A 26,357-nucleotide genomic window follows, 5' to 3' on the forward strand; every position below is an offset into this window, starting at 1 on the left:
CCATGATGGCTATTGCCTATTGCTGCTTAATATGAGCAATTCTATTCTAAGGCAGTTACAAGTGACTTTGATTGGCACAAAGCCACACTTCCGATTAAACTAAAGACATATGTTAATGCCACCACTGCATCCTCATCAGGTATGTGCTCGGTACCAGTGAAAAACTCCTGATATTGATTGTTGATCAGAGTGGAAGCAGTTTGTACAACAAGAGTAATATGAAAGAGAAACAAAAATGTATGTTGGGAGTGCTTATGTTCATTAGAAGATTTAAAGTCTAGACATCTTTTGGATAACATAATTATTACTCTCAAGACCGGTTAGTCCATACATTTTACGTTGGGGGGGTCCATTTCAATAGTTTAACATGATATCATAACATAATAGAAATAGTGCATTTCAGTCTAAAGAAAAAGATATAGGTATCTTGAGACTCAAATTGAGTAGTACAATTCTGTCACAAGAAGACCTAATTCTGGGCATTAGCTTAAACAAGAAGACATGTGGTTTGTGACTTAATACTATGAACCATGTAATCTCTGTCTTGTGGTGACGCATAACGGAAACAAGGATTAGCGAGCGCAATCTCTAAAAGATAAACAGAGAGGTTGCAAGCGACAAACATATCAAATAAGGGTTTCAGGAATCTATCAGAATTGAGAAAAGTTCTCGATAATTTTTATTGAATGAAAAAAGTGCCTCTTAGGCTACGAAAGTTATGTTTAAATACTAGAGGAAATAACAAACTCGTATGGGCTGAAAAATAACAAACAAAATAAAACAGAAAAATAATAAATATGTTGAAATATTAAAATGCGTTTTTCGGTCTTCAGATGACTCCGAATGACTAAATTCACCCATACATCTTAATCGTGAGATCTGAGATTTTTCGAAAATGTATAATTCGAGTCATTCCGACACCGGATGCCAAATCTGCACTATTCTGAGCGAGTCTTTCTTGCGCGTCACTTCATCTTCGATACACACTGCCAGTTTATCTATATCATGTGAAATTAGACATATCTTTGTGTTCGACATAGATACAGTGTTCTACCGCAACACATGTCTCACAATTCGAAAGTGTCATAATTTTTTTTATTTGATTCAAGGTTTTTTCTAAATTGCCTTGGGAAAGAGGTGGGTAAACTGCCCATCTTGACGTGGCATCACTATAACATGGATAACAGTAATCCACAATAAAAAATGGACGAGGAGATGGGTTTGATATATTGACCCGGTATACTTTTTGTTATTAGCAGATTGACCCATTAATTAATTTAAAAAAAAAAAATTCCAGATTATTTTCTTCTTCTGCATAACTGCTTTCTTCTCCAATATCAAATAACTGCTTTCTTCTTCTACGTTTTCTTTTAGTTTTTCAACCCAACCATTTCTTCCTTCAATCCATTCATAATTTGGGAACAAAAATTGATTCATCAACATCAAATTCATCCATCGTATTTACTCTCCACTCATACCGTTTCTTCTCTCTCATCTTTGGGGAAAATGCCCTAAGAAACTCATCTCTGTCACGAAACCCTCGCGGATTTGCAAGTAAGTAAGCCTTTCATCCCTCTCATTCAACTTATTCCTCGCGAATTTGCAAGCAAGTAAGTTTTCTTGTTTTAATTGCTATTTAAATGGTTCAAATTGTTTTGTTTGATTTGGGGGTTTAGGGTTCTCCATGTTTTAATGAATATTGAATTATTCACTGGTTGTGATTGTTTCATTTGGGGTTTATGAATCATGCTTGGTCTGATACAAATATGTTATAATCCTTCTGCATTTAAGATCTAAACAAGAATAAGATCTTGCTATTGCTATTAATATCCCTATTGTATAGCCTCTAAAAGGAATTAAAAAGTCAATCATGTTCTGCTAGAACTCCAACTAAAAAAATTACTTAATAAAACAACTAATGGGGCAGATTTCAAGCAACTTCTCCATTTATAACACAAAACAAAGTAGCACAAAGCATGAGGAGTGAATAAAAAAAATGCAGAAGGATTATAACATATTTGTATCAGACCAAGCATGATTCATAAACCCCAAATCAAACAATCACAGCCAGTGAATAATTCAATATTCATTCTAAACCCCCAAATCAAACAAAACCATTTAAATAGCAATTAAAACAAGAAAACTTACTTACTTGCAAATTCACGAGGAATAAGTTGAATGAGATGGATTAAAGGCTTACTTACTTGCAAATCCGCGAGGGTTTCGTGACAGAGATGAGTTTCTTAGGGCATTTTCTCCAAAGATGAGAGAGAAGAAATGATATGAGTGGAGAGTAAATACGATGGATGAATTTGATGTTGATGAATCAATTTTTTTCCAAATTACGAATGGATTGAAGGAAGTAACGGTTAGGTTGAAAAATTGAAAGATGAAAACGCAGAAGTAGAATGTAGTCTGGACAATTTTTTTGAGAAGATAAAACTTAATTAATGCTTGGGTAAATTTGCAAAATAACAAAAGTATATGGTTACAATTTATAAAACTAAATAATAAGTATTTCAAATACAATGAGTATACGTGACTGCTTTTTATTATTGTTAAATTACATGGGTAAATTGCCCATGTGTCTGTAAAGGTAGGCTAGGCCTCACCTTGATTCAAACTTTGGGCATAAAACTCGAACACAATAATAATGAATTTATGTTCTAATTTTTTTCCCTAGAAAAACAAAAGAAAAAACTTTTTAAAAAAGTAATATATATTAGTATTTTGATTATACATTTGAAAAATTGTGCATATTTTTTTACATACACACATCTTAATCTCTAGCTGTATTTAAAAGATGATGATCAATTAGGGGCTAACAACTTTAAATTTAATTACGTAGTTTTTTTAGTTATTGACTAGTAGGTGGGTGGAAGAAGGTGAAAAACTAGGACAGCTTGTTCTAAATCTAAAATTATTTTGTAATGAAATAAGTTGCTCAATTTTTCTCTTTTTTGCTAGGTCGAAACCGAGTACATCAAAGGTGAAAAACAAATTTCTAACCAAGAAACATATATTTAATTATAGAATATTAAACTTCTACGACATGTCGAATCTATATGTGAATTTCGATTTAGAAAGACACTTATATTTAGTTCCTAAAGTGTCTTAAATATGTTTACCTCGAATCAATTGAATCCATAGAAAACTGAAGAAAAAAAATACAATAGATGGTCAAGTCATAACTGATAACATACAGACCGACATCAAATAAGCAAATTGCATCACTGCTCTTAAAATTGACACCAGTCCAATCCCTTCAAAAGTTCAACACCATTGTTCATTAGAGATGTTATATTGGTAATTTGATCATAAGAAACAAGATGTGTCTCCCTCTGTAATGGCAGGGCTTGTTCTAACCATACAATGTTACTTTGTAGCTATCTAGGTATTTTAGTAAATATATTAACCGAATATCATTTCAGTTATCACTTTTTTAAAATTTAGTCATGCTGGCTCCATTCAAATTGTGACAACTAATATCGCATGCAGTAAGTCGTTGAAGTAAAGGACAACTACAGTTTTCCGTTAATGTACTAACAAACAAGGTAATGAAAACAATAATATCGCAATCACCTTTATTAGAGAGCTTAATAATTTCATTAAAAAAAAAAAAAAAGCTGAATAATAATAAATAACGACCATGTAATCATAATAAATAGCGACCATGTAATTATTTTCGTCACTTTGATATCTATATGTATTGACATTGTAAACATCTATATGAAAAACACATTTGATGACTAAAATGACTACTAATCAAAAATTCATTTAGAATGTTTTTCCAATTTCAATAGATCTAAAGACTACTGATACAATTGTACCCAAAAAAAAATCAAACATTCATGATGAAAATAAATAACACATGGGAACACTATTAAGCAAAAAAGCCATTATAGCTCGTTCCCTTTATTTCAACATCACTCACTATCCATAAAATCCAAAACGCGTTAAATACGTGGGTGATAAAGAATCCATAATTCATAAGCTCCTCCTTATCGTATCATGCCAAGATAATTGGACCATTTGGCCATATATGAGGCACTACACATGCATATCCTTTCAATTACCTTGTTCAAGAATGTGATAAGTTCACTTATGGACAATTTTCTGAATTTATTTTATGGTACTACAATTTGTCTAAGATATTGTTAAACGGATTCCCTTTCAACTCATTTCATTAATCTTTGTGTGGGAAAAATATATTTTCAACTGATGGTCTTTTCACAAGTCACGTAATAAAAACAAGGAAAAAGTTTCGTGATTAGAATCTAACCTTAATTTGGATAAGTATTCAACGGACAGAAATATGTTTGTGAGAAAACAAAACATTTAATAGTTAATAATTATGCGAAGGGAGTTCAGAGATAATATGGGGATGTAGCTCAGATGGTAGAGCGCTCGCTTAGCATGCGAGAGGTACGGGGATCGATACCCCGCATCTCCACTTTTTGGGTTTCTGAATTAAGTTCTACATGTTTGTTCAGGTGCGTTAGTCCTAACTACTGATAAGTGATAATTAGTATTTTTCCTATCGCATGATTTAGGTTACATTATCTTGTTGTTCAACCCACCATAAGCTCATCAAACTCAAATTAAATTCATTGTACAATGAGACCAATTTCCTATTCAAAACGATGAATATGGTTATAAAAGCTGGTCAAATAAAAAGTTCTCATTGTGCAAGCTTTCATTCGTCTTAAAATTGATTTTGTCAAATCAGATTGCAGCATTTTAACCAATGCATCAAAAATAAATTGACACCCAATTGTGGGGGAGATATGATGAGAGAATATTCTTACTTACAAATTGCAACTAGTTTTTTTTTTTTTTTTTTTAGAATCAGCAAAATATTATTAACCAATAAGCCCGTGCAAGACGCACTAATAAGCTCGGGTGGAGAAAAAAATACAAAGAAGGGAAAATCGGTTGCCATACAAACTCTGGCTCGAACAAAAACCCCTTTAAAAAACCACCCCTAAACAAAGAAATCAACCACAAGAGAAATCCCAAAAAACTAGAAAATCCAGAAGTGAGGCCGACATATACATGCAAAATTACAACTAGTTTAAGTAGTTGTTACTTCTTCAAAAAAAAAGTTTAAGTAGTTGTTTAACTGAATATAGTGTAGCACAAGTGATTAGGGTTTAATCATGACCGGTGCATATGTAAAAGCGTTGGTTGGAATCCTTAAATCAATCTTCCAATTACCTCGGCAGATGCATTTTTATAGTTGAATGTGGAGACATCTTTCTTTACAAGATACTCATATGGTTCTCATAACGCTTAAAATTAACTTTTTATTCTCAAATATAGTTATATCTTGTTGACATGATTGCAGTTAACATATAAAATAAGTGTTGAACACTCCATTAGGGTACAAATTAAAGTTTAACATAATTATTTTCAAGCAACCACTTAAGACTCCAGTTGTTAGAGTCACATTTGTAAGCCCAATATGCCCATCCAAATGTAGCTCGAGAGTATACCTCCACTTGCACCTTCATAAATTGTTGAGAATCTTTCTTTAAAGCATTCTTAACCTTCCAGTCACCACTCCATTCCCCTGCCAAATTCCATCACCGAACATTTTGTTAGGTTATGGCATATGCTAATTATATTTTCTAAACATTTGATGACACAAGTTCATAAAATTAGAATTAAACTCAATTCAAATTCTAATACACAATTAAATTTGGTAACTTTATAAGTGCTCTATGAGCTTTAAAACTTTCCTTGATCATATCATATGAGTCCTTAGAATTCAATTCACATAATTTTTCTTTGCAAAAAAATATTCTAAGACTCAATTGTCTAATAATGCATGCATGAAAATAAAGCTTACCAACAAAGATGAGGGGTCCATTAGATGTGGTCAGAGATCTAAGGTCAGAAGCTCTATGATATTTAATATAATCAATGTTCTGCTTCACATTCATGTTTGAGAACTGATCAGAAAATAAGTTGTAGTAATGCACATCAATGACAACTCTATCAAAAGCTCTAACAAACGGTAGAAGCACTTTTGAGTCTCTATCCAGAGGGTTAGACATTATCACATAAGCACTTGACGTGTATTTCCTTACAGCATCATAACCTGCTTGATAATATTTTTTAAGGCTTCCTAAATCAACTCCTTGAGGCTCATTCATGAGTTGTATTGCAATTAGACTTGTTCTGTTAGCATATCTGCAGATCAATTTTGGAAATTCATAGTTTTCTTAAGAAATGTGCATATTTACAAAGACACTTAGCATGTGTTTGGTTGTGTGTTACATTAGACACAGACGCGACTTTGAAGAATCAGCTACATGGTAGCTTTCACATTACACCTTAAAAAAAAAACAATGAAACCAACACCATTGGTGTTAGTTTAGAAACACAGACGCCGAACCAAACAATCTACTAAAATAAGACGCTTGAAGTAACAATTTTATGTCACCCTAAAAGACTAATTTAAGAATCAAAATTGGAATAATGTATGGTTAATTTTAAAAATAGAAGTGGACCACAAACTGAGTGGACATGAGTATTTTTATAGAAGAATAAAAGGGACATTTAATTGGAAACCAAAATATGAAGGGGACATTTAATTAATGTGAATTAAACCTTTGAGCTAGGAAGTCTATAGTTGCCACAGTATCAGAAATAGAAGAATCTCCCCATTCTCGATATCCATCCCTTGTTGCACTATGAGCTCTTCCATTTTGTGAAGCTGGTGCAGCATGCAGGTCCACAATTACCTTCATTCCATACTTACTGCAATTACATTAATTACAAGTTGTTACTATAGGTTAAAACAATTGGTAGACAAAGTGAACTTTAAATTTCTGTGGTAAATAAAATAGACTAAGGTATAGTAGGGCATTAACTGTGCCCATGTGAAGGCATTGTCAAGTGTTTTCAAGGATCCTCCAACAAATGGCTTAGGGGGTGTTGGGTCCTTAGCTATCCACCACCCCACGGGAATTCTGACTGCATTTAACCCATTTTCTGACATGAATCTGAAATCTTCTTCTGTTATATACGTCTTCCAGTGATCCTGCATCCTCAACACATTGCTATATCAATAAATCAATTTGCTAGATGACAATATGTTGAGTTGATCTAAACATTTTGGCTTTGGATTTGGTGCACTGAGCAATCCATACATTCAAGCAGTTGGGGACGTTGAATCCATGGAGATCGCATTGTCCATAGTTTTAGTTTGATATATATTTCAATTTTTTTATCGAAATATAATTGAAATTTGGGTTATCTGATCTTGATTTAATGGTTAATGAAGCCCCTTGCGTGCATGAATGTGTAGATTGTTGACTACAAAAACATATTCTCGCCTTCATCTAATGTGATATTATAGTTTTTTGTTTCAACATTGCAGGACAAATAACAATTGAGATTACTTCACTAACAATCAACCAAATTGGGACGCGCGACCATAATAATAATTTAGTGTATGTTGTATTGATATTGATACTCGTAGAATCACGGCTCCATCGTAATTTTGTTAAGGTCGTGTTAATTTAAACATACACTTAAAATCTAGAATGCTGGTTCTTGTTCTTTTTCAAAAAAGACAATAAGGTATCTTAATTACCCTCATGATCTTGGAAGCTTTGTCTGGACCATAACCATTTGTAATTTGGTATTCTCCTTTTAGAATGGTGTCAGTCAAAACAGTCATTTTGAAAACAGAAGGGTCACTGTCCTCCCAACTGGATTCTTCATAAACTGTTTTTGTACTCACTTGAGTCTCTGATATGGCCTAATAAACGACAATATTAATTAAAAAGCATAGAAACTTATATATCTAGAAGCAAAATGATATCAATTAATAAGGCCAAACAAACAAAGCACTATATACCTGTAGAAACAGACCATTTGGTGCTCTTATTCGAACCTTGTTTGGATCATCATCATTTCTTACAATCTCAAATGTTTCCTTGTTTCCTGGTGAATCCAAATTAGCCACTAAATTGTTTTCTCCATTTTCATCTTCCAATCCCACAAATTGCTTATTAGACACTCTCAAATTAAATGCTGTTTCATTCACCCTCCACAACTGTTACAAAACAGACACAAATTAAATAAATATATATTAAATTATACATGGGTATCATATGATTTTTTTGGGTACAATAAATTATTCATACTACTAATTTATTGGAAACTGACCCTGAAAGTTTCCCAATGGAAAGCTTTGGTCCTGTTAGAAACAACAATGGTTCCTCCACCATTTTCTGCGCAGAGATACTTTTGCAATTTCACTGACATGAATTGCACATGAGTTCCATCCTGGAATTACCAAATAATTTTAGCTAGTAATATAATTTTCATTTATAAAAATAATAATGGAATGAAATACATTGATAAAAGAACAAAAAATGATCTAAAATTATTAATAAAGTCATAAAGATTAATTAGCATACCAGAAGATCATTGTTTTTTATTCCATCAAAGAGAGAAGGTTCCATCCATCCTTCAGTAACCAACCAATTTCCAAGGTTCACTGCTTTGAGTGGCAAATTATTTTTTTTGGTTTCAGCAGCATAAACATTGTGAAATAATGAGAGGTTGAAAATGAACAAAAGGTTCACATAAAAGAATTTGTTGCACATCTTATTACACTCACAATGTGTGAAGTGAGTGAGTACTACACATGATGAGGATATATATAGTTTAAGTTTATATAATCGAATTTCACATTTCACACTATAAATAATCACCCGAAAAAATTCACACTTAGAAATATCAAGTGCCAAGCATATGCATTTCACGTAATCTACTTGTATGCATTTCTAGTATCATTCACTAAGCAGAGGATATTGCATGTTTAAGTAATTAAGAAACAAATTTGTACAATGGCGTGACATTTTAAATTTTGGTTAGTTATGTTATGAATGAGATGAGATGGTAACTTTGTATCTATCATATGTATACTTCTTAACTACTAGCTAGTAATTCATAATATTCATGTAACGAATTTTCTTACAACGTTAGGTCCAGGGTAAACATTAACATTATTAAATATAAAATTAGGGTAAGGAAAATGGTACTATTATATGAGAGCTAGCAAGAGCTTGCAAGTGGCAATTGCTAAAGACTAGATGTGTCAATTTCATTCTACTCTACAGAGAATTTTGTTCTTAAATCCAGGGAAAGATAGATAATTGTATCTTTTTCCACTTTTTGTTGTAATTAGACAATTTATTCATTTGATCAATCATCAATGTTTGAATGCTTTTTTATTTATATAATAACTCTTATGATTTGATTGATATATAAAATCAATTTGTTAGAATGGCAGAGGATATTTCTATAGTATCTTCATGAGTACTGTGTTATAAATCAACCTTAAGTCGATTAATATTCACTTTGACTGCACAATGTATGAGATCTTCTTGTGTTAGGGAATCTTGTACCTAAAAATAAAAGATGAAGGTTTGACTATTGGTTTGTGAGAAGTGAATAACCGCGAATCCGCTTCAAGATATTTTGGAATGAATCACACATTCACTTCAAATGTATTGATCATTGTTTTAATCGATCTTGTGTGCTAGAGAAAAGAGAGCAGAAAAAAATTGTAGAGAATTTAGCTCTTAAACCATGAATTTTCACATACTTCTTACTTGGAACTAAAAAAAACAATGCAGGGGAGAATCCGATCCATAAGAGACATCATCAATTTTATTTATAATTGTATATCAAATAGAAATCAGATTGAATTTATTAATCCTCTCAAAAGAGATCCATATTTATTGATTAAAACATATAAAAGTTGAATATTGTTTTGCGATTAATGCTAGAGATATTCTCTTTTCAACACTCTCTTGAACACTCATTCTCTTATTGGATAAAACCAATGTAACCCATTTCCAAAGTATGAGACCTATCATGATTTAAGCCAATTAGAAAGTGAGTGTTGGAGAGAGTGTTGAAAAGAGAATGTTGCTAGCATTCCTCTTGTTTTGCTCATACTTGTCGCCACTTCTTCATTTTGGTTCTTATACTTATGGAGGTTTCTGATTTAATTCCATGTAAAAAAAATTGTTTGAGGTTTGTCTCTCCAAATTTATAAACATTGTTTTTAGTCCTTATTGGACCGCATGTCATAATTATACTAAACCACATATAACAATGGGGATTAAAAACAATTGTTTTTGAATTCGTAAGGATTGAACTAAAAAAAATAAATAACTTACAACTTAAAATAGAAAGCTATGTAATTGTAGTGATCGATATCATAGTTAAGCCTATATTTTATTATCTTCCTTTTAATCAATTTTATTTTACACTATTCTCATGTCACCACCAAAGGGCCTTGAGAGAATTTGTATGTCATGGAGTCACGTGAAATGAAAGAAAGGTTTTACTCTGACCTGTATGGCTATGTCACTGTGTCAGCCTACCCTTCATAGTAGATGACCATTTGGAGAACGATTTAGCTATACTCTCAGATGTTTGATACAGGGCCCAATTTGGATGAGTGTATGTACATATTCACTCTAATCCTCTGTCCTTGGGAGTTGGGACGAACCACGGAGGCACCGCAAGAATTGTATTGTAGGGAGTTATGGTATGAGCATTTGTTAAAAGACACCAATTAATTTTTATGAACGTGTCATTTAACAAAGTTATAACTAAAAAGTGGAAATCACACCTTGATGTGTGGATTACTAAAAAACATCTTTATAGATGACTTCTAGCAAAACTCATTCTATTAAACTTAGATTAGTAAACTAATGAAACTATCCAAGTAAAAGAAAATTTAAATAAGGCTACTATATTTGATTAAAAATTTGAATCTGATATATCAATTTTCTTTCTTATTTTTTTTGTATTTACTATCAGAGTAGTATGTGCTCGTGCTACCGAAGACAAACTCATACAAGACACACACGATTGCAACACAACGGAAAAGAGAAATATATAAGCATTGTATATAGATGGAACATTCTAAAAATCTGAAAACATAACCGAGCGAATCTAACTGCCCCATTGTCCACGAAAGGCCAAACAACAAGAAACCAAAGATGATTTTATTTTTTTCTTTTCCTACGATTTAACATGTTTTTACATATTTTTGTAACCAATTTTATATTTTTTTTAGTAAATTTCACAAAATTATTAGATATAAAAGCTAGAGATTTTTTTTTTTAAAAAAACATCACATTAGTATTTTAATTACAATAGTCATCGTGGGAATAGTTTAACTGGTAAATATTGCAATATATTAGGGTTTGAACTCAGGCATGATTCTCCACTCGACATTATAAAGGGTGAAATTTTGACCACTAAACTACTTAACTAAAAAATGTCATTGATGATGTGTTTGTTAACAAGTTAAGGGGCATTAAACAATCCACAATGGAAGTAACTTAACTTCGTAAGCTTAAATCACTCACAATAGAACTCTTTGTTTAAGTGTTTAAACGGATGCCTCTTGTACATACATTCATTTTAAGCACTTAAGCTCTCCAACCAATCTTCTCAAAAGAAATTATGAAATAGATCCCAACTAGTAGTTAATTTTTAACAATAATTTATCTATATATTTATAATTATTTAATTCTAAAACATTAAATTATAAATTATAAAACAAGTATATTGCTTTTTCCCCTAAAAAAGTATTTTTTTTTCATTAATAATTTGAAAAGATTAATTAAAACTCGAAAAAAAAGGTTAACACCATAGTAAATTACATATGCTTTTTTTTTCTTCTTACTGAAGGATGAACCATTTATCGTAGTAAAGAAAAATGATATGAAATTGAAAATGAAAATTCAAAGTTGATCAAATAAAAAAAAACACTAGAATCCATTCCTTATTTTTTTTAATATTAAAATAATATAACAATTGAATAGAGATAATTCATTATGATTAACTGTTTTTTTTTGTTATAAAGCGAAAGACAAAAGAAAAAAACAACAAAAAGAAGAAGAAAAAAAAAGATAGTAGAGAAAAAAAAAACAGAAGGAACTTCTCTACAATAGATGGTTTCAATTGCGTCCATCCTAAGAAGATGCAAGAGATTATCTGGAGGAGAGTCATAATAGAGCAGTTCAGTATCTAAATTATTTCCAACTTTAGCAAAGAAGTATGCAAAATGATTTCCCACTCTAAGAGTATGACAAACAATGACATTACTTAACCCAATTAAATCCTTAACATCTTGAATCAAGACAACATAAACATGGTATCTCTTTGGTTAACTGGTTATGTGATACCTCCAAATAATATGAGAGAGCACACATATAAAAGATGATGAAAGAAGGTATGTTAGAGGTGGCAAAACTTGTTTGGATGATTAAAACAATTTTTATAGTGAAATCTTTTTAGGAAAAAAAATTAACACAATGTTTATTAAAAAATCTTTTCTTTTTTAGGGAAATTAAGAGTGTCGAAGCAAAAAAAAAAAAATTTTATATCTTACTCAATTGAGTGGAAGCCACTCCAATTGTATGGGCTAACAACAAATATCTAATTTGAGCAAGACAAAGCTCATAAACAATCAAGAATCCATCTTTATTCATATTACTAATACATGTTGGCCAAAGCATATCTCCACACTTACTAGCTTCAGACAAACTCTAACCTCTCAATCCAATACTTCCCACCGCCTTATGGTTTGAACAAGCTAGCTAGAGACACATGTATAACTAAAATGTAATAGATTGATCATGCTAACTAGTTCCTTTATGACGCTAATTTAGAAAACAAAAAAGATTAGTTTTGTATTGAAAATAACATTTTCTACACATTTAAGTATTTGTTTTCACAAGCTCCAAACATATTTTACTATATTTTTTTTTAGATCTTTTTTAGCCTAAAATTTTGAAGTCTAACACCCTAGCATGGGACAACCATGATGGTGGTAACAATCTTTGGAGATTCGATGGTTGTGCCCGAAACTCTCCGACGCCCAAGTTAACGAGAGTTGAGAAAGAGTTGAATGTAAATGAACTTGAAGTGTTTAACAACCTTGATGAATGATTATCTCTATTTATTATAGGTTTGACAATAATGTCCTAGGTTTAAGTGGACACGTGAGTGAGTTCCATACGAGAGTATACTCTAGTCGGGAGCAATGGTCCCTCCAATCCTTAGCTTTTTTCTCTTGCTATAGGATTTGTAAAAGCAATTGATCACGGAATGGGGGAGACAGTGATATAAACCAGCTGCAAACAGAGAGTAACTGGTAGATAAAAATGTAGTCCACTCATGATCAATGGGTAAAAGTGAATTTGGCGTCAACGATCTAAGGTAAAAAAAAAAGGATAGAAGCTCTCCGTACTAAGCAATCTCTGGCAATGGTCATTGTTAGCTCAAATCAGGTACAGAGTGAGAGTAAAGTCAAATTTGATTCATTTATGGGACTTCGATTGAGACCATCCCCTCCCTCCAAACCTTTTTCCCTATACACAATGTTTTTTCTTTTGCTCTCACGTACATCACTCTTCCCTCTTTGTTCTTCTAATTAACGGTCCTTTTTTTTTAAAGGAATCTTTCCCTGCATTCACATCCTGATTTTACGCTTTTTTTAAGGTCGTCTATGATCTATAGTATAGACTGTGTCTCACCTCATGCCTCATCCATTGGAATACGTAAAATAATATTTAAATAATTGCACATTATTGTTCCATGCAATTCAATGCAACATTTTTTTTCTCCCTCATCTAGGACCTGTTAGGTATTTGAGTGAGTGCCGTCCCTAAGGCAAGGTGGATATTTAGTTCTTCAAGTCAACAAAGGGAAGAAGTTACGTTAGAGTGAATTGAAGACAAGCTAAGATGGACATTCGTTCACATAGAGGTGGTAGAGAGACGAGTCCAGACCGTGCTAAAATATGTAGGATGAAGCAAAAGGTGAAACCCATTAGAAAAGTTCAGGTTGTTTACTATCTCTCAAGAAATGGCCTATTGGAGCATCCACATTTCATGGAAGTTACCCTTTCTCCTAATCAACCTCTCCGTTTAAAAGGTACTACATTTTTCTTCATATGTAGCTGCTGTTTTGTGATATTCATAATGCATTAGTAAAATTGATTTTTCTTCGTTTTTTGTTTATAATTTGAATTTGGTAAAAGATGTATTTGATCGGCTGATGGCACTAAGAGGAAGTGGCATGCCTTCTCAATATTCATGGTCTACTAAAAGGTAAACGTAACTTGTATAGTCTTAATGTATTCATGGTCCTAGTTCAATTGGGACATAAAGTTTGTTGATGTAAACTACTAATTTCAGGAACTATAAGAGTGGATATGTGTGGCATGACTTAGCACTAAAGGACATAATACATCCATCAGAAGGAGGAGCAGAGTATGTACTCAAAGGATCTGAACTAGTTGAAGGATGTTCTGGTTAGTCACCTTGTCTTGAACCTTACAAAATAATAAATTAATTATTATTTATTTATTAATTAATTAATGTACTAATACTTACTTTGCAGAAAGATTTCAACAGCTTAACTTGAGTGATAAACAACCAATTCAACAACATCCAGAACAGAATTTCACAAGTTATAGAAATTCAAAGATCAAGGTAACAACTTTAAGTGGAAATTGTCAACAGAAATTAGAGAGTAATGAAGATCAATATGAAGAATATGAAGAGGAATTATTAGGAGATGGAGAGAAAACAAGTTACACAAGTTCAACAACAACACCTCATTCTCGTTGCTCAAGAGGTGTTTCAACAGAAGAACTCGACGAGATAGTTATAACTAACCCACCACAACCACCACCACCTTCTACAACAAATTCCACTACTACCCTTGCTGAGAAACTGAAACAAAGAGAAGAAAGAAGGGTCAACAATGTCAAAGATAATAACTATCCAACGACGTCGGCACCATCGACTACGTCGAGTCGTTACTCTGTTTTGCTGCAGCTGATAGCGTGTGGAAGTTCAGGTGCAGAGATGAAAGCAAAGCAGCAGGAAGGGAGGCTGAGCAATGTGGGGACAACAAGCAAGAGAAGGGAGAGTGTTGATGAAGAGAAAGTGTATTCTGGTGATGAAGATATATGTGTAACGGAGAATCCAAGGTTGATGGGGAATTTGCAGAGTGAAGAGAAGGAATACTTTAGTGGGAGTATTGTGGAATCCATGAAAGCAAACCGGGTTGCTTTTCAAGCTGAACCTGTGCTCAAGAAATCTAATTCCTATAATGAAGAAAGGTACGTTTCTCATTACTTTTAGAATTTCTTTTATTTGTTGTTTAAATGTTACCTTTTGTTTTCTTACAGGAGAAGCAGGCTAGGGATGGATGAGGTGAAGTTAAAGGAAACAAAAGAGGAAAAGAGGGAGGCAAAAGGGGGAGTGAAAGAGAAATGCATACCGCTTATGAAATCATCCAAAGAGAGTAGGAAATGATGGTGATCTGGTATGGTCTGGTCTGGTCCCAACAAATACAATGAATGATGAACCTCTAGTATTCAAGTTGACTATTCTAGTCTAGGTAGAATATGTAATGAGTACACTAGCAATTATAGGTTGATGCATGTAATATTAATTTCTTTTCAAATCCCGATTTCATCTCATCTTATTTAGTAAAGTGCATTTCTGACCTTAATGCAAGCCTAACTTTTGTTGTTGTTGAGTACTAACTAAGTGGATAATAGTTTCACAAGTGCTTGATCATCATGTTCACAATTTAAAATCTACTTAATCTGAAATTATTGATGACTCTACTTAGAGTCATTTATCTAATTGCAACAACTTAGAGGTTGTATTCACTAGGCGACAAACTAATGATAGTACTCCTGCTTTGGCACAAACTTCTTTCTCTTATGCTCCTCGGATAATTTTCATTCTTCTATATATGATTGTGCCATGAATTCGTTTGAAATAATACAAGTTAACTTGATTTGAATAAAATAAAAGCCTATCAAATTTCTTTTATAAGTTGATTCATCAATGGAGTATGAAGAAAAATAATTTAGGTGTGGGTTTTATTTTAATGAAAATAAGTTTAATGTAAAATTTGGTTTAAAAAATACAATTTACAAGAGCCCCAACAAACTCAATTGTTGGAACTTCGGGTGAGAAAGAGCAGGAGTTGCATTGGACTCCTTAGCATCTTCATAGTTATGGGAACGATTTTGAGAATTGTTGAGATATGGAAAGAAAATATAATTGAAAAGAAGAAATTTAAGAGAAGAATGTCAAGAGAAATTGAGATCAAGTATTCATTCAGCAAGCAAAGGTGACAGCAAAAGTGACGGAGAACACATCGCTATGGCTGGCTATTCATAGCAGAGTTTTCAAATGATGAGAAGAGTTAATGACAAGGTTAGCCGAATGAAAATGAAAATGAAAATGAAAGGGTGAGGCCTACGTTACCCTCTCACTCTCATGATATAAACCAATCAAAATGTAGTATACATAAGTAATATTAAATGTCAAATAAATGAGTAGATTTTTTCTAAAAATAAAAAGATTTAATCTTAATTTTTTTTTTTAGGGAGAGTTAATCTTAAGACTGGTGCTAGTCACACCCCAAAAAAAACAAGTTACACCCCAAAATGACTAATATACCCTTAAGTTGAACATAAGTAAACTTAATTTACATTAACCTAAATTGAATAAGTAAACTGAATTTACATTAACTCAACATAAGTAAACTTAATTTACATTAACCTAGATTGATTAAACTAAATTTACATTAACGTAGATTGAACATAAGTAAACTAAATTTACATTAACCTAAATTGAACATAAATAAACTTAATTTACATTGACATAAGTAAACTAAATTTACATTAACCTAAATTGAACATAAGTAAACTGAATTTACATTAACCTAAATTGAACATAAGTAAACTTAATTTACATTAACCTCGATTGAGTAAACTGAGTTTACACTAACCTCTTATATACATGTAAACTGAATTTACACTAACCTAGATTGAAGGTAAAGTAAACTAAATTTACATTAACCTAGATTGAACATAATAAGTAAACTTAATTTACATTGACATAAGTAAACTAAATTTACATTAACCTAAATTGAACATAAGTAAACTTAATTTACACTAACCTAAATTGAACATATCTCATACCAAAATAAACAATAAACAAATAGAAACTCATTGAAAATGAAATTCATGAAATTCACTAACCTTTATGAATATAATACAGATCAATAACAAAGATGTTGATTCAGATATTGGTTGCACATCTATGGTGATTTGTGGATGAAAGGGGGTAAGGGTTCAGAACGATCATAAAAGATGGGTTTTTAAAAATTTACATGAAGAGGACAATTTTGGTATTATTGTAAAATTTTAAATAAATTTGGGTGTAACTAGTTTTTTTTGGGGTGTAACTAGCACCAGTCTGATCTTAATCATAAGGTAACTTTTAATTTTTCATTTTTAATAAAAATATATTTTAAAAAATAAAATTATGTATTTTTTTTTTAAAAAAATTGAGAAAAAGGATGTATATGTGCTTTTATAAGAGATAAAAGACCTAAACGGAAAAATATAAAGATAAAGGACCAAATTGTTACAAATAAATAAGATAAAGGACCTCTAATGTAATCATGTCTATAATTAAATAAAAATTAAAAGTATTAAAAGTTATCTTATGATTATAATTGATTTTTTTTTAAGAAAAAATTGACTCATTTATAACGTTTAATGTTGTCCATTTATATTTACATTTTGATTGATTGATATTATAAGAGGATAAAATACCCTCTAAACAAGAGAGGGTAATTTAGAAAAAATCAAATTGGAGTCATTCATTCGACAACTTAATAACTCTAAGCCATTGGCATGCAAACAAAACCCTCCTATGACTATTTTTCTGTTTTACGACACAATAATTATATCGTTCATGCACAGTAACTATTGCTTGCGTCAAATTATTCCCTAAATGTGTGAACATGACGTTTACATTTAAAAATATTCTAAGTTGTTTGACCGAATAAATGTGCATATTCTTTGTAGATCACATTCAAAGCCAATAGGATTTTAGGCTCGGAGCATTTTTCTATAAATATCACTTGTAAATTTTAATAAAAATAAAAACACTTGTAAATTTCATTTTTGACTTACGTCAATCAGTCAAACTAAGAAAGAATAGTTTTAGTAGAATATGCTTTTCAAACAACATATATGTGATTCAACGGACAGGAAAATTCAAACTTTAATTCATTGTAACAACATATATGCGATTCAACGGATAGGAAAATTCAAACTTTAACTCACAGTAAGAGCAATTTGATCACATTAATTTTGATTTTATTTACAAAGAATGTTGTGTTGGTTACTATCTTTCTTCATTGAACAACTTGAATAATGAATGAATTCTATATACAATATACAAATGAATTTTCGGCGCTACCATCTTGTGCATGCATATCTTTCATGTCAACCTTCCAACTCAAAAAAACGTGAGGCAAAAGTCACTTTCTTAAGATAATCTTCAAAAGGTAGAAATAGAATATGCTATTTTCTGAGAACCGTGTCCATATTGGTAATTCTGCATCACCTAAGCAATGAATGAGAATGCTTTAATAATTGTTGTAATGGTGGTTGTCCTTGCGCTTTACACAACAATCCCTTCATTCTTTCGGCCACCTAAGTTTCATAATCATAATTAGCACCTAATTAACAAAACTCGAATGAAAAACTAAATATTATGCCAATGTATAAATACCTTTCCCAAACTACCCCTGGCATAAGGAACCGTCCTTTGATATGAAGATGAAGCAGGGGGGGATTTTCTACTTGTCTCTTCTCTGCATGGTGATTTCCCATTTGTTCTGCTTCTTGTCATAATGCTTGAAGAGCCATACCACTTGCTTTTATCAATATGCAATGTGTTTGGTAGTGTAGATTCCTAACATTACCAAATAAACCATAACAAATATTGAGAATCATTCATTTGTTTTCAAAGGTGATTAGTAATTAGCAGAATTGAATATTTATGGAGATTAATTTATAACTCACCAGAAACAACACTGTTGCACAGTGCTTAACGACCTCCAAATTCATCCGAACATCATCTAGGCTCCTGCTTCAAATTAGTCATAAATAATCATAAGCACAAAAATTAAGTTCATTTTAAAGACCTTAATACAACTTATTTGAACTTAGCTTATGACATAAGTACTTGTTTAACCATTAGATGTCAACTCAGTAGTAAGATTTTGATAATGTAATTTTAAGGGATAGAGTTCAAATCCCCTTCAATTTGGTTGTAAAATTGGCTATAAGCATGATTTTTTTATTTTTTTTTGTAATAATTTTCTCCTTCCTCGATTTATTTTTATAAGTACTTGTTTAAAAAGTTCATTCATAGCGTTGTTATACGATAAGAACTTAATTATTTATTAGATTCTTAATTAAATTGTTTATCGAAACGCAACGATACCTGTGTTTTTGTTGCCCCAAGCCAAAATAAGAAGCCAATGTTGCCATCTGCCCATAAATATAATAGTGTTAAGAACTTGAAATTGTGAGGAATTATGAATCACTTGCTTCTATATATTCTTGATACTTGACATACCTTCATATTACCAGCTCTTCTTCCAAATTTCTCAGTTAGGACCCCTAAAGAATCGATGATTCCAACTGGTACAGGTGCTGGCCTATTGATACCATCAAAAGCCTCTTTGATACGAACACAATCAAATCTTTGAATGTTATGACCAGCCCACACCCTTCCATTCAAGATACTGAATATCTTCTCTGCAACATCTTCAAAACATGGTGCATTTTTTACAGCTTCACGTGTTATTCCATCGCTTCTGCTAGATTTCATTGGTGCAACAGATAAATCTTCTGGTCTTATCAATGTTGTATAACTCTCGATTTCGCTGAGTTTGTGTGCACTAACTACAATTGCACCGAATTCTAGGACCCAGAATCTTTGTCCAATTTTCTTTGGCACGTTAGTTTCCAAATCAAAGAACACAATTTCAGGTGCATGTAGCTCATTATTGCATGAATTAGAGACCTCCTCCATTATAAATGATTGTAAGCTTAATTTTCTATATAATTGTTCTTTCTTAATTCCCTTCAATTTGGTTTCATGTATTAAGTATTTATAGATGAGGTTTAGCTGGTAGGTACGTAATCCTTTGGAACAGAAAAACACATGTTAGAAGAAACCAATGAAATTCTTGTTTGTTAAGGTTGTTGTCTCCAAGTTGAAGTCACTATGCATGAAGGGGAGGGGGCTTCTTAGCTTCCAGCTAGATAGCTGGGGGGAATCTGTAACATGGAGAATTAAGATTCTCTTTGCTTCTTTCATATTATTGCCTCTTGCATAGGAAACTTGCAATGAAAACCTTAACCTTACCCATTGGAAAACTTGCGTGTTTGTTGGACTTAGACAACATGTCAAGCAGCTCCTCCTATGTGGGAATTTGATTGATTCTATGCCAAAATAAGCATACACTATGCTGCCACATATTATGTTATTTAATTAATCCATGTATTTATGTCCCCAACGGATGGTTTTCTATATGCGTTGTAATTTGGGCTTATGCTTTCAAGCCTATCTAACCTGAAGATTGCTATTGACACTTTAGGTTTGACTGAAAAACACAAGTAAAAGACAAAAATAACTGTCGATGGAGTTATATTGGTAAATTACTGGTGTTTTTCAGCCAAACACCATGTGTGAACAGCATTTATCATCTAATCTCTTTCATGCCTTATGGGCTCCACCAAATACAAAGTGGACTCATATTCCCCTCTACCATTCTTGAGTATAGTTATTTTAAAAAGTAAATATATAAATAATTGGATTAGAATGTCAAAAAAAAAAAAAAAGATTTAGAAATAAACAAAAAAAAATTATATACATTTTAGGATAATTAAAGACTGAATTTAAATAATTTATTTTGTTTAGATAGTGAAGTATAATCATATTTAAAATAAAAAATATAGGTATTTTTTTTTTTGTCAGATAACTAAGCGTGTGTGTAGTATTAGTATCATTTAGTTATAATAAAGATGCTACTTAACAAAATTGTGTTTCACTGGGTTCTACTTTTATTTCAATCTTGTATGAATGTATTTTTCATTTCCATTCCTTCTATTATTTATTGAATTTACACTTGATGTTGGTATCACCTTTTCTTTGGTCCTCCATTGTAATTTGTAACAAACAAAAAAAGGAGGGGGAAAAATGGCTAACTTTGTGATCTTAAGTTATTAATGACAGTTGCATTGCTTTATTTGTGAAAATAGACACAACCTATTATTTTCACCATAAACGTAAACATATTACACATAACAAACCCAAAAATAAAATACACACATGACAGCAAACAAACTCAACAACATATTAAACAAGTGCAGCAGAGGTAAGAGGGATGAGTGCTTTCTTAATATTCTCTACAGCTGCTTGTAGGGTGGGAAGGGATGCCGCATAAGAGATACGGATGCAAGTATCGTCACCAAATGCACTCCCTGGAACAAGTGCTACCTGTAGACAAAACACAATGTTATGAGCTATGTAGCACCAACACTTCATATTGAAGGTCATTCTGCTTTTAAAATACTGCTAGTATACCTGGCCTTTATCCAACAGATATCGACAGAGAGACTCGGAATTCTCAATTTTACCAAATCCCTCAGCTTCTTTTCCATAATAGGAGCTGAAATCAATGAATAAATAAAATGCGCCCTGCAAAAGAAAAGAAAGTACATATTTGAGTAAAAAAGCAGACAAAAAAGAGACAACATGGAGAATAACTATCAAAGGGATAGGCAGATAAACTGGATGAATTTGCACCTGTGGTTCAGATATTTTAACACCATCAATTTCGCTAAAACTTTTAACCAAGTAATCCCTTCGTTCTCTAAATGCTTTCACCATGGTAGAAACAGCCTCCCCACCAGCATAGCCTAGTCCTAATGCGGCAACTCCGGCTTTCTGGGATATACTACTAGGCCCTGAAGTGAACTAAATTCAATAAAACGTGTCAGCTACTAAAAACTGCATATAATATCGAGTAACCACAGTATCCCAACTCAAACAGAAATCAAGTCAAGATGATGCATAGAATAAGGCTGACAAATGTGGCGAGTCAACATACCTGACTTTGGATCTTTCCGACTGCTGCAATAAAATGCTTCGGGCCAGCAATATATCCAAGCCGCCAACCCGTCATTGCAAAGGCCTGCGGTAAAACAGTTTAAAATCATCAGGATCAAATCTGGAGGCCATCCATGCTTATTTCATAATCTACAACCATATTGTGAAATGCAGCATAGCTTTGAAGAAAGAGAAAGGAAAAAGTAGTAACAAATATTCTTTTTTGAGAATCCCTCGATACCATTATGATAGAAAGAGAACATGACATACAAACTAACCTTAGAAAATCCGTTCACGGTTAGAGTTCTATTCCACATTCTAGGTAAAGATGCAAAGCTTGTATGTGTTGCTGGGGCATAAATTATGTGTTCATAAATTTCATCAGAGATAACCTGCACAAAACAACTATTAAGATCTTAAGAGGAACTACGATCCAAGTTGAATACATTAAAGCACTTGTGATCTCATCAGAGATGTATAACTTTACCAGAAGCCTCGGGTGCTTTGCTACAATCTTGGCTATCTCTTCAAGTAAATACTTAGGATAGACAGATCCTGTCGGGTTAGATGGTGAACAAAGAATAAGTAGTCTTGACTTTTCAGTAATTTTGGACTCGAGGAGTTTGGGATCTAAAAGGAAATTATTGGATATTGACGTTGGAAGAATCACAGGTGTTGCATCGGCCAACCTTGCCATTTCTGGGTAACTAACCCAAAATGGAGCTGGAATTATGACCTGAAAAATTCGTATGAAAAATTCAAATCCATCATAACTAAAAAAAATTCATAATAGCTGTCCAAAGCCAAATCAGACATAATTATGTAAATGAAGATATATATGTAATAAGTACCTCTAAAAAAAATTGTAATAACTAATAATTAGTCCAAAACCAAACCAAATGACATCATAACAGTGCAGTGCAGTTGCTTTTTTATTTGTTTGAAATTACTGAGCAAAAGGCTTACAGAATGCACAATTTATGATAAATAATAAATTGATGATAGAGTGAGTAAAAAAGATTAACAGAGATATAAGGATTTTACAAACATGAAAGGTCAGTTGCAGTAACTTTTGAACAGATAAAGACGCAACACAATAAGTTAGATAGATTGTATGCTAATAGCCTAAACATCTATGGCATCCAGAGTAGGGGTGGACAAGATTTCTATAACCGGCCCTATCCACCCCAAAAGGCCTGTATGCATGCGAGTGCGTCTGTTCGGGTTACACGGGTTGTTGAAAATGGGTATAAGTGAGTCAATCGGATGGTTGAAATCAAACCATCGAAACCCATATCCGACCGATATGTAGATTTATTATTATTTTTTCCAGTGTTTGGCAGACTAGGATTGATATAAAAACAAATTTTTCTCATTTCTCAATCACCTTTCTCTCTAGAATTATCAGCCGCTCTCATGTTTCTAAACCCAAATCATCCAAACCGTGACCCATCCTGAAACACCAATAATCTGGACTGATCTCTGAAATATGATATGTTACTCAATCTCTTCTCCTTTCTTCTCTCATACTTGGATCACATTTCATCATCTCTCTAACTTCTTTTTTGTCATTGACATCTAGAAGGTTCTCACAACTCTTAAACTTCCAATAACAGTACCATATCATTTGTGGGCGGCTATATTACATGTAATGAATGCAATAGTATCTCTAATCTACTGTTCAAGATCTATATCTTTAATTGTGTTTTTTAATCAAATATTTGTGTTGGTTTCTTTTCTTCCTTGAAAGATGTAACTATGAAGATACGGAAATATTAATTTTTAGGATGTTGTTCTTATATGTGAATAGTAATGAAAAAAAAGTTGATTCTTAGTAAGATTTTGCTATCTTTCGCGTCAAATACCCCACGTCCAAACCGTTGCTACCCACCCGCACAACCGATGATCCGACGAAACCGAAATCCTATCTAACCGACAACATTGACAGACAGAGATGGATGAGGTTTTCTCACCCACGGTTAGTCCGCGGTTCCCATTTTTCAACCCGTTGCCGATCATTTTCCTAGGTTTTCATTATGACAGAAGATGACAAGAATTTGAATATTTCAGACTTTTCATCAGAAGTATTAATAGCATGTTTGGATGGGCGTTGGTGAAATATTTCTCACGTCCCAATGCCAATTCAACGCGTAAATACCGAATCAACAAATTGTAGGGTTGCTTCAACATGCAGTGATGTCATGGTTTGCTATGTCTTCCAAACAAGCGCTAAGTAGTTATTCTGATGTTTATCCTAAAAATAGTATAATGAACTAAACTACATTACTCTCACCTCATCACCTGGTGAGCAAACTGCAATCACTGCCTGAGTAATACTCTGCTTAGCTCCATTAGTAACAACAATCTGATCAGGAGTATAATCAAGTCCATTCTCCTCTGCAAAATCAACCAATTACGACACATTGTCAAAATCCACATCTCATATAATCAATCCAAATAAAATAATATAATGCAAAACAATAAAACTAACCTTTAAGCTTATGACAAATTGCTTGCCGTATTTCTAGCGTTCCAGCATTAGGGGTATACCTTGTGTGTCCTTCACAAATTGCATTAACCCCAGCCTACATTACCATACATAAAAGTCATAAAACTAAGGCCATGTTCGAATAAAAACAATTCCAATGGAAATTACCTCGGCTATAACCGCGGGTGTATCAAAATCAGGTTCACCGGCAGCCAAGCGAATAACAGGAACGCCAGCTTGAACGAGAGCGGTGGCTTGATCAGTAATAGCGACAGTTCTTGAAGGCTTAACAGCATTGACACGTGGACTCAATGAAATATCAACTTCCAATTCAGAATCGGATTTTGACTTGACAATTATTGTTTCTCTTCTGTTCTGCTCTACCGCAGTGCTCATTTTGGGAAAAGTGGAAAGGTTTGAGGAGAAAGAGAGAGATCTGTGGCGAGAAACGGAAATAGCGGGGAGAGATTTATCAGGGAAAGAGATTGTACACGTGGTGTTGTTGTGTAAGAATGTGTTGGCCATATCGGATAAATTTGGAAAGTATGTAACTGAATGTGAATGAGGATTACGAAGAAGAAAGAAACAAAACGCAGCAGAATGGATTATTGGTAAGTTGTGTGTGAGAAGAACAAAAGAGGGAGGGGTTTGGTGGAAAAGTTGGTGAAACTGTGGCTGCTACCGAATGAGAAAATCAATTCCAACTCCGTTTATTTTATTTTTTTGATATGCTAGGAAGAATGTTTATTATTGTTTATATATTTCACGTCAAATGTATCTAAACGTCCTTTTTAAGTTTTTCGTTTTTTCCATAGTCGTCTTTTAAGTTTTAAAAGTTTCAAACAAGTCTTTTAAGTTTCAAAAGTCCCAAACAAGTCTTTTAGTTTTTGAATCGTTTCAAACAAGTACTTTTAGATGATGATGGTGATAATTTAAATGATAGCAACAAAGAACATTATCCACCATTTATCATGCCTAAAAAGATGATTAATTTTAAGTGGGTGTTAGGAGCCAGATTTGGTACCAAAGATGAGTTCAAGGAAGCAATTACCAACTATGCTATCTACAATAAGACTTGTTTGAAACGATTCAAAAACTAAAAGGACTTTTTTGGGACTTTTGAAACTTAAAGGACGACTTCGGGAAAAATGAAAAACTTAAAGGACATTTAGATGCATTTGACCTATATTTTATTTTGGTTTGTCAAATAAAATTATTTCTCTCAACAAAAAAAAATATTATTCACTTACATTTATTTATATATTTTTTGTCAAAGTAGCCTAGTGGCTAGAGCCTCGCACAATTTAATTGTGGAGAAGTGGGGTGTCTGGGGTTCGAACCCCGGCCCCTGCATATCCATACCAACTGAGCTAAGTTCACGGAGATAATTAAGTCATATTAAATACACTAGACTTTTGACCTGTATTATCGCACGTGTCTTATCGACAGTAATAGAAAGCAATAAGTGATCTTTTACCCGTGTAATGTACAAGTATGATGTATTATTTACTATTCCAATAAATTATTATTTATAAATCAACATATGTCAATTAAAGTTTGGGTTAATGGTGCTTTACGCCTCTGTAATATTGGTTTTTTTTTTTTTATATAATTTCTATGTAATTCATTTATGACATTTTGTAGTAGCTAGTTGGAACTGGTAAATAAAATCGCACGGAAAATATATGTACCTCATGATGATACAATTTTTTTCAATTCTAAACATTATCAATTAGGACCACGATTTTTAATAAGTCATCATTTAAGTTTATATTTTTCTAGGAAATTAACGTTATATTTTTCTG

The 26,357-nt window shown here is 32.6% G+C and overlaps 4 protein-coding genes and 1 non-coding gene across 5 annotated transcripts; 2 read left to right on the forward strand and 3 right to left on the reverse strand.

Moving 5' to 3' along the window:
• The first annotated feature begins 4,380 nt into the window (after positions 1-4,380).
• On the forward strand, positions 4,381-4,453 carry TRNAA-AGC (transfer RNA alanine (anticodon AGC)). The gene has a single exon. It is a non-coding gene; the product is annotated as a tRNA-Ala (tRNA).
• A 748-nt stretch (positions 4,454-5,201) lies between these two features.
• On the reverse strand, positions 5,202-8,772 carry LOC11442348 (probable glucan 1,3-beta-glucosidase A). The gene is made up of 8 exons (XM_003630009.4): positions 8,436-8,772; positions 8,182-8,301; positions 7,871-8,068; positions 7,604-7,771; positions 6,879-7,048; positions 6,616-6,765; positions 5,852-6,195; positions 5,202-5,572 (listed from the first exon to the last, which is right to left on the reverse strand). Exons 1-8 carry the CDS (start codon positions 8,622-8,624, stop codon positions 5,391-5,393), a joined length of 1,521 nt encoding a protein of 506 aa, XP_003630057.2. The 5' UTR covers positions 8,625-8,772; the 3' UTR covers positions 5,202-5,390.
• Positions 8,773-13,365: 4,593 nt separating this feature from the next.
• LOC11442347 (protein UPSTREAM OF FLC) lies at positions 13,366-15,544 on the forward strand. Its single transcript, XM_003630008.4, has 5 exons — positions 13,366-13,986; positions 14,093-14,162; positions 14,250-14,365; positions 14,455-15,181; positions 15,251-15,544. Exons 1-5 carry the CDS (start codon positions 13,797-13,799, stop codon positions 15,375-15,377), a joined length of 1,230 nt encoding a protein of 409 aa, XP_003630056.1. The 5' UTR covers positions 13,366-13,796; the 3' UTR covers positions 15,378-15,544.
• Positions 15,545-18,242: 2,698 nt separating this feature from the next.
• LOC11428905 (protein NEN4) lies at positions 18,243-20,341 on the reverse strand. The gene is made up of 5 exons (XM_003630007.4): positions 19,524-20,341; positions 19,389-19,435; positions 18,965-19,028; positions 18,672-18,854; positions 18,243-18,592 (listed from the first exon to the last, which is right to left on the reverse strand). The coding sequence occupies exons 1-5, from the start codon at positions 19,980-19,982 to the stop codon at positions 18,500-18,502; spliced, it is 846 nt and encodes a 281-aa protein (XP_003630055.1). The 5' UTR covers positions 19,983-20,341; the 3' UTR covers positions 18,243-18,499.
• A 799-nt stretch (positions 20,342-21,140) lies between these two features.
• On the reverse strand, positions 21,141-25,250 carry LOC11440930 (bifunctional aspartate aminotransferase and glutamate/aspartate-prephenate aminotransferase). The gene is made up of 9 exons (XM_003630006.4): positions 24,721-25,250; positions 24,556-24,649; positions 24,358-24,461; positions 22,552-22,800; positions 22,343-22,456; positions 22,066-22,149; positions 21,762-21,932; positions 21,540-21,653; positions 21,141-21,452 (listed from the first exon to the last, which is right to left on the reverse strand). Exons 1-9 carry the CDS (start codon positions 25,075-25,077, stop codon positions 21,312-21,314), a joined length of 1,428 nt encoding a protein of 475 aa, XP_003630054.2. The 5' UTR covers positions 25,078-25,250; the 3' UTR covers positions 21,141-21,311.
• Between the last annotated feature and the right edge of the window lie 1,107 nt (positions 25,251-26,357).

The sequence above is a fragment of the Medicago truncatula genome, chromosome 8 (genome assembly GCF_003473485.1).
Source record: "Medicago truncatula cultivar Jemalong A17 chromosome 8, MtrunA17r5.0-ANR, whole genome shotgun sequence".
Lineage (NCBI taxonomy): Eukaryota > Viridiplantae > Streptophyta > Magnoliopsida > Fabales > Fabaceae > Medicago > Medicago truncatula.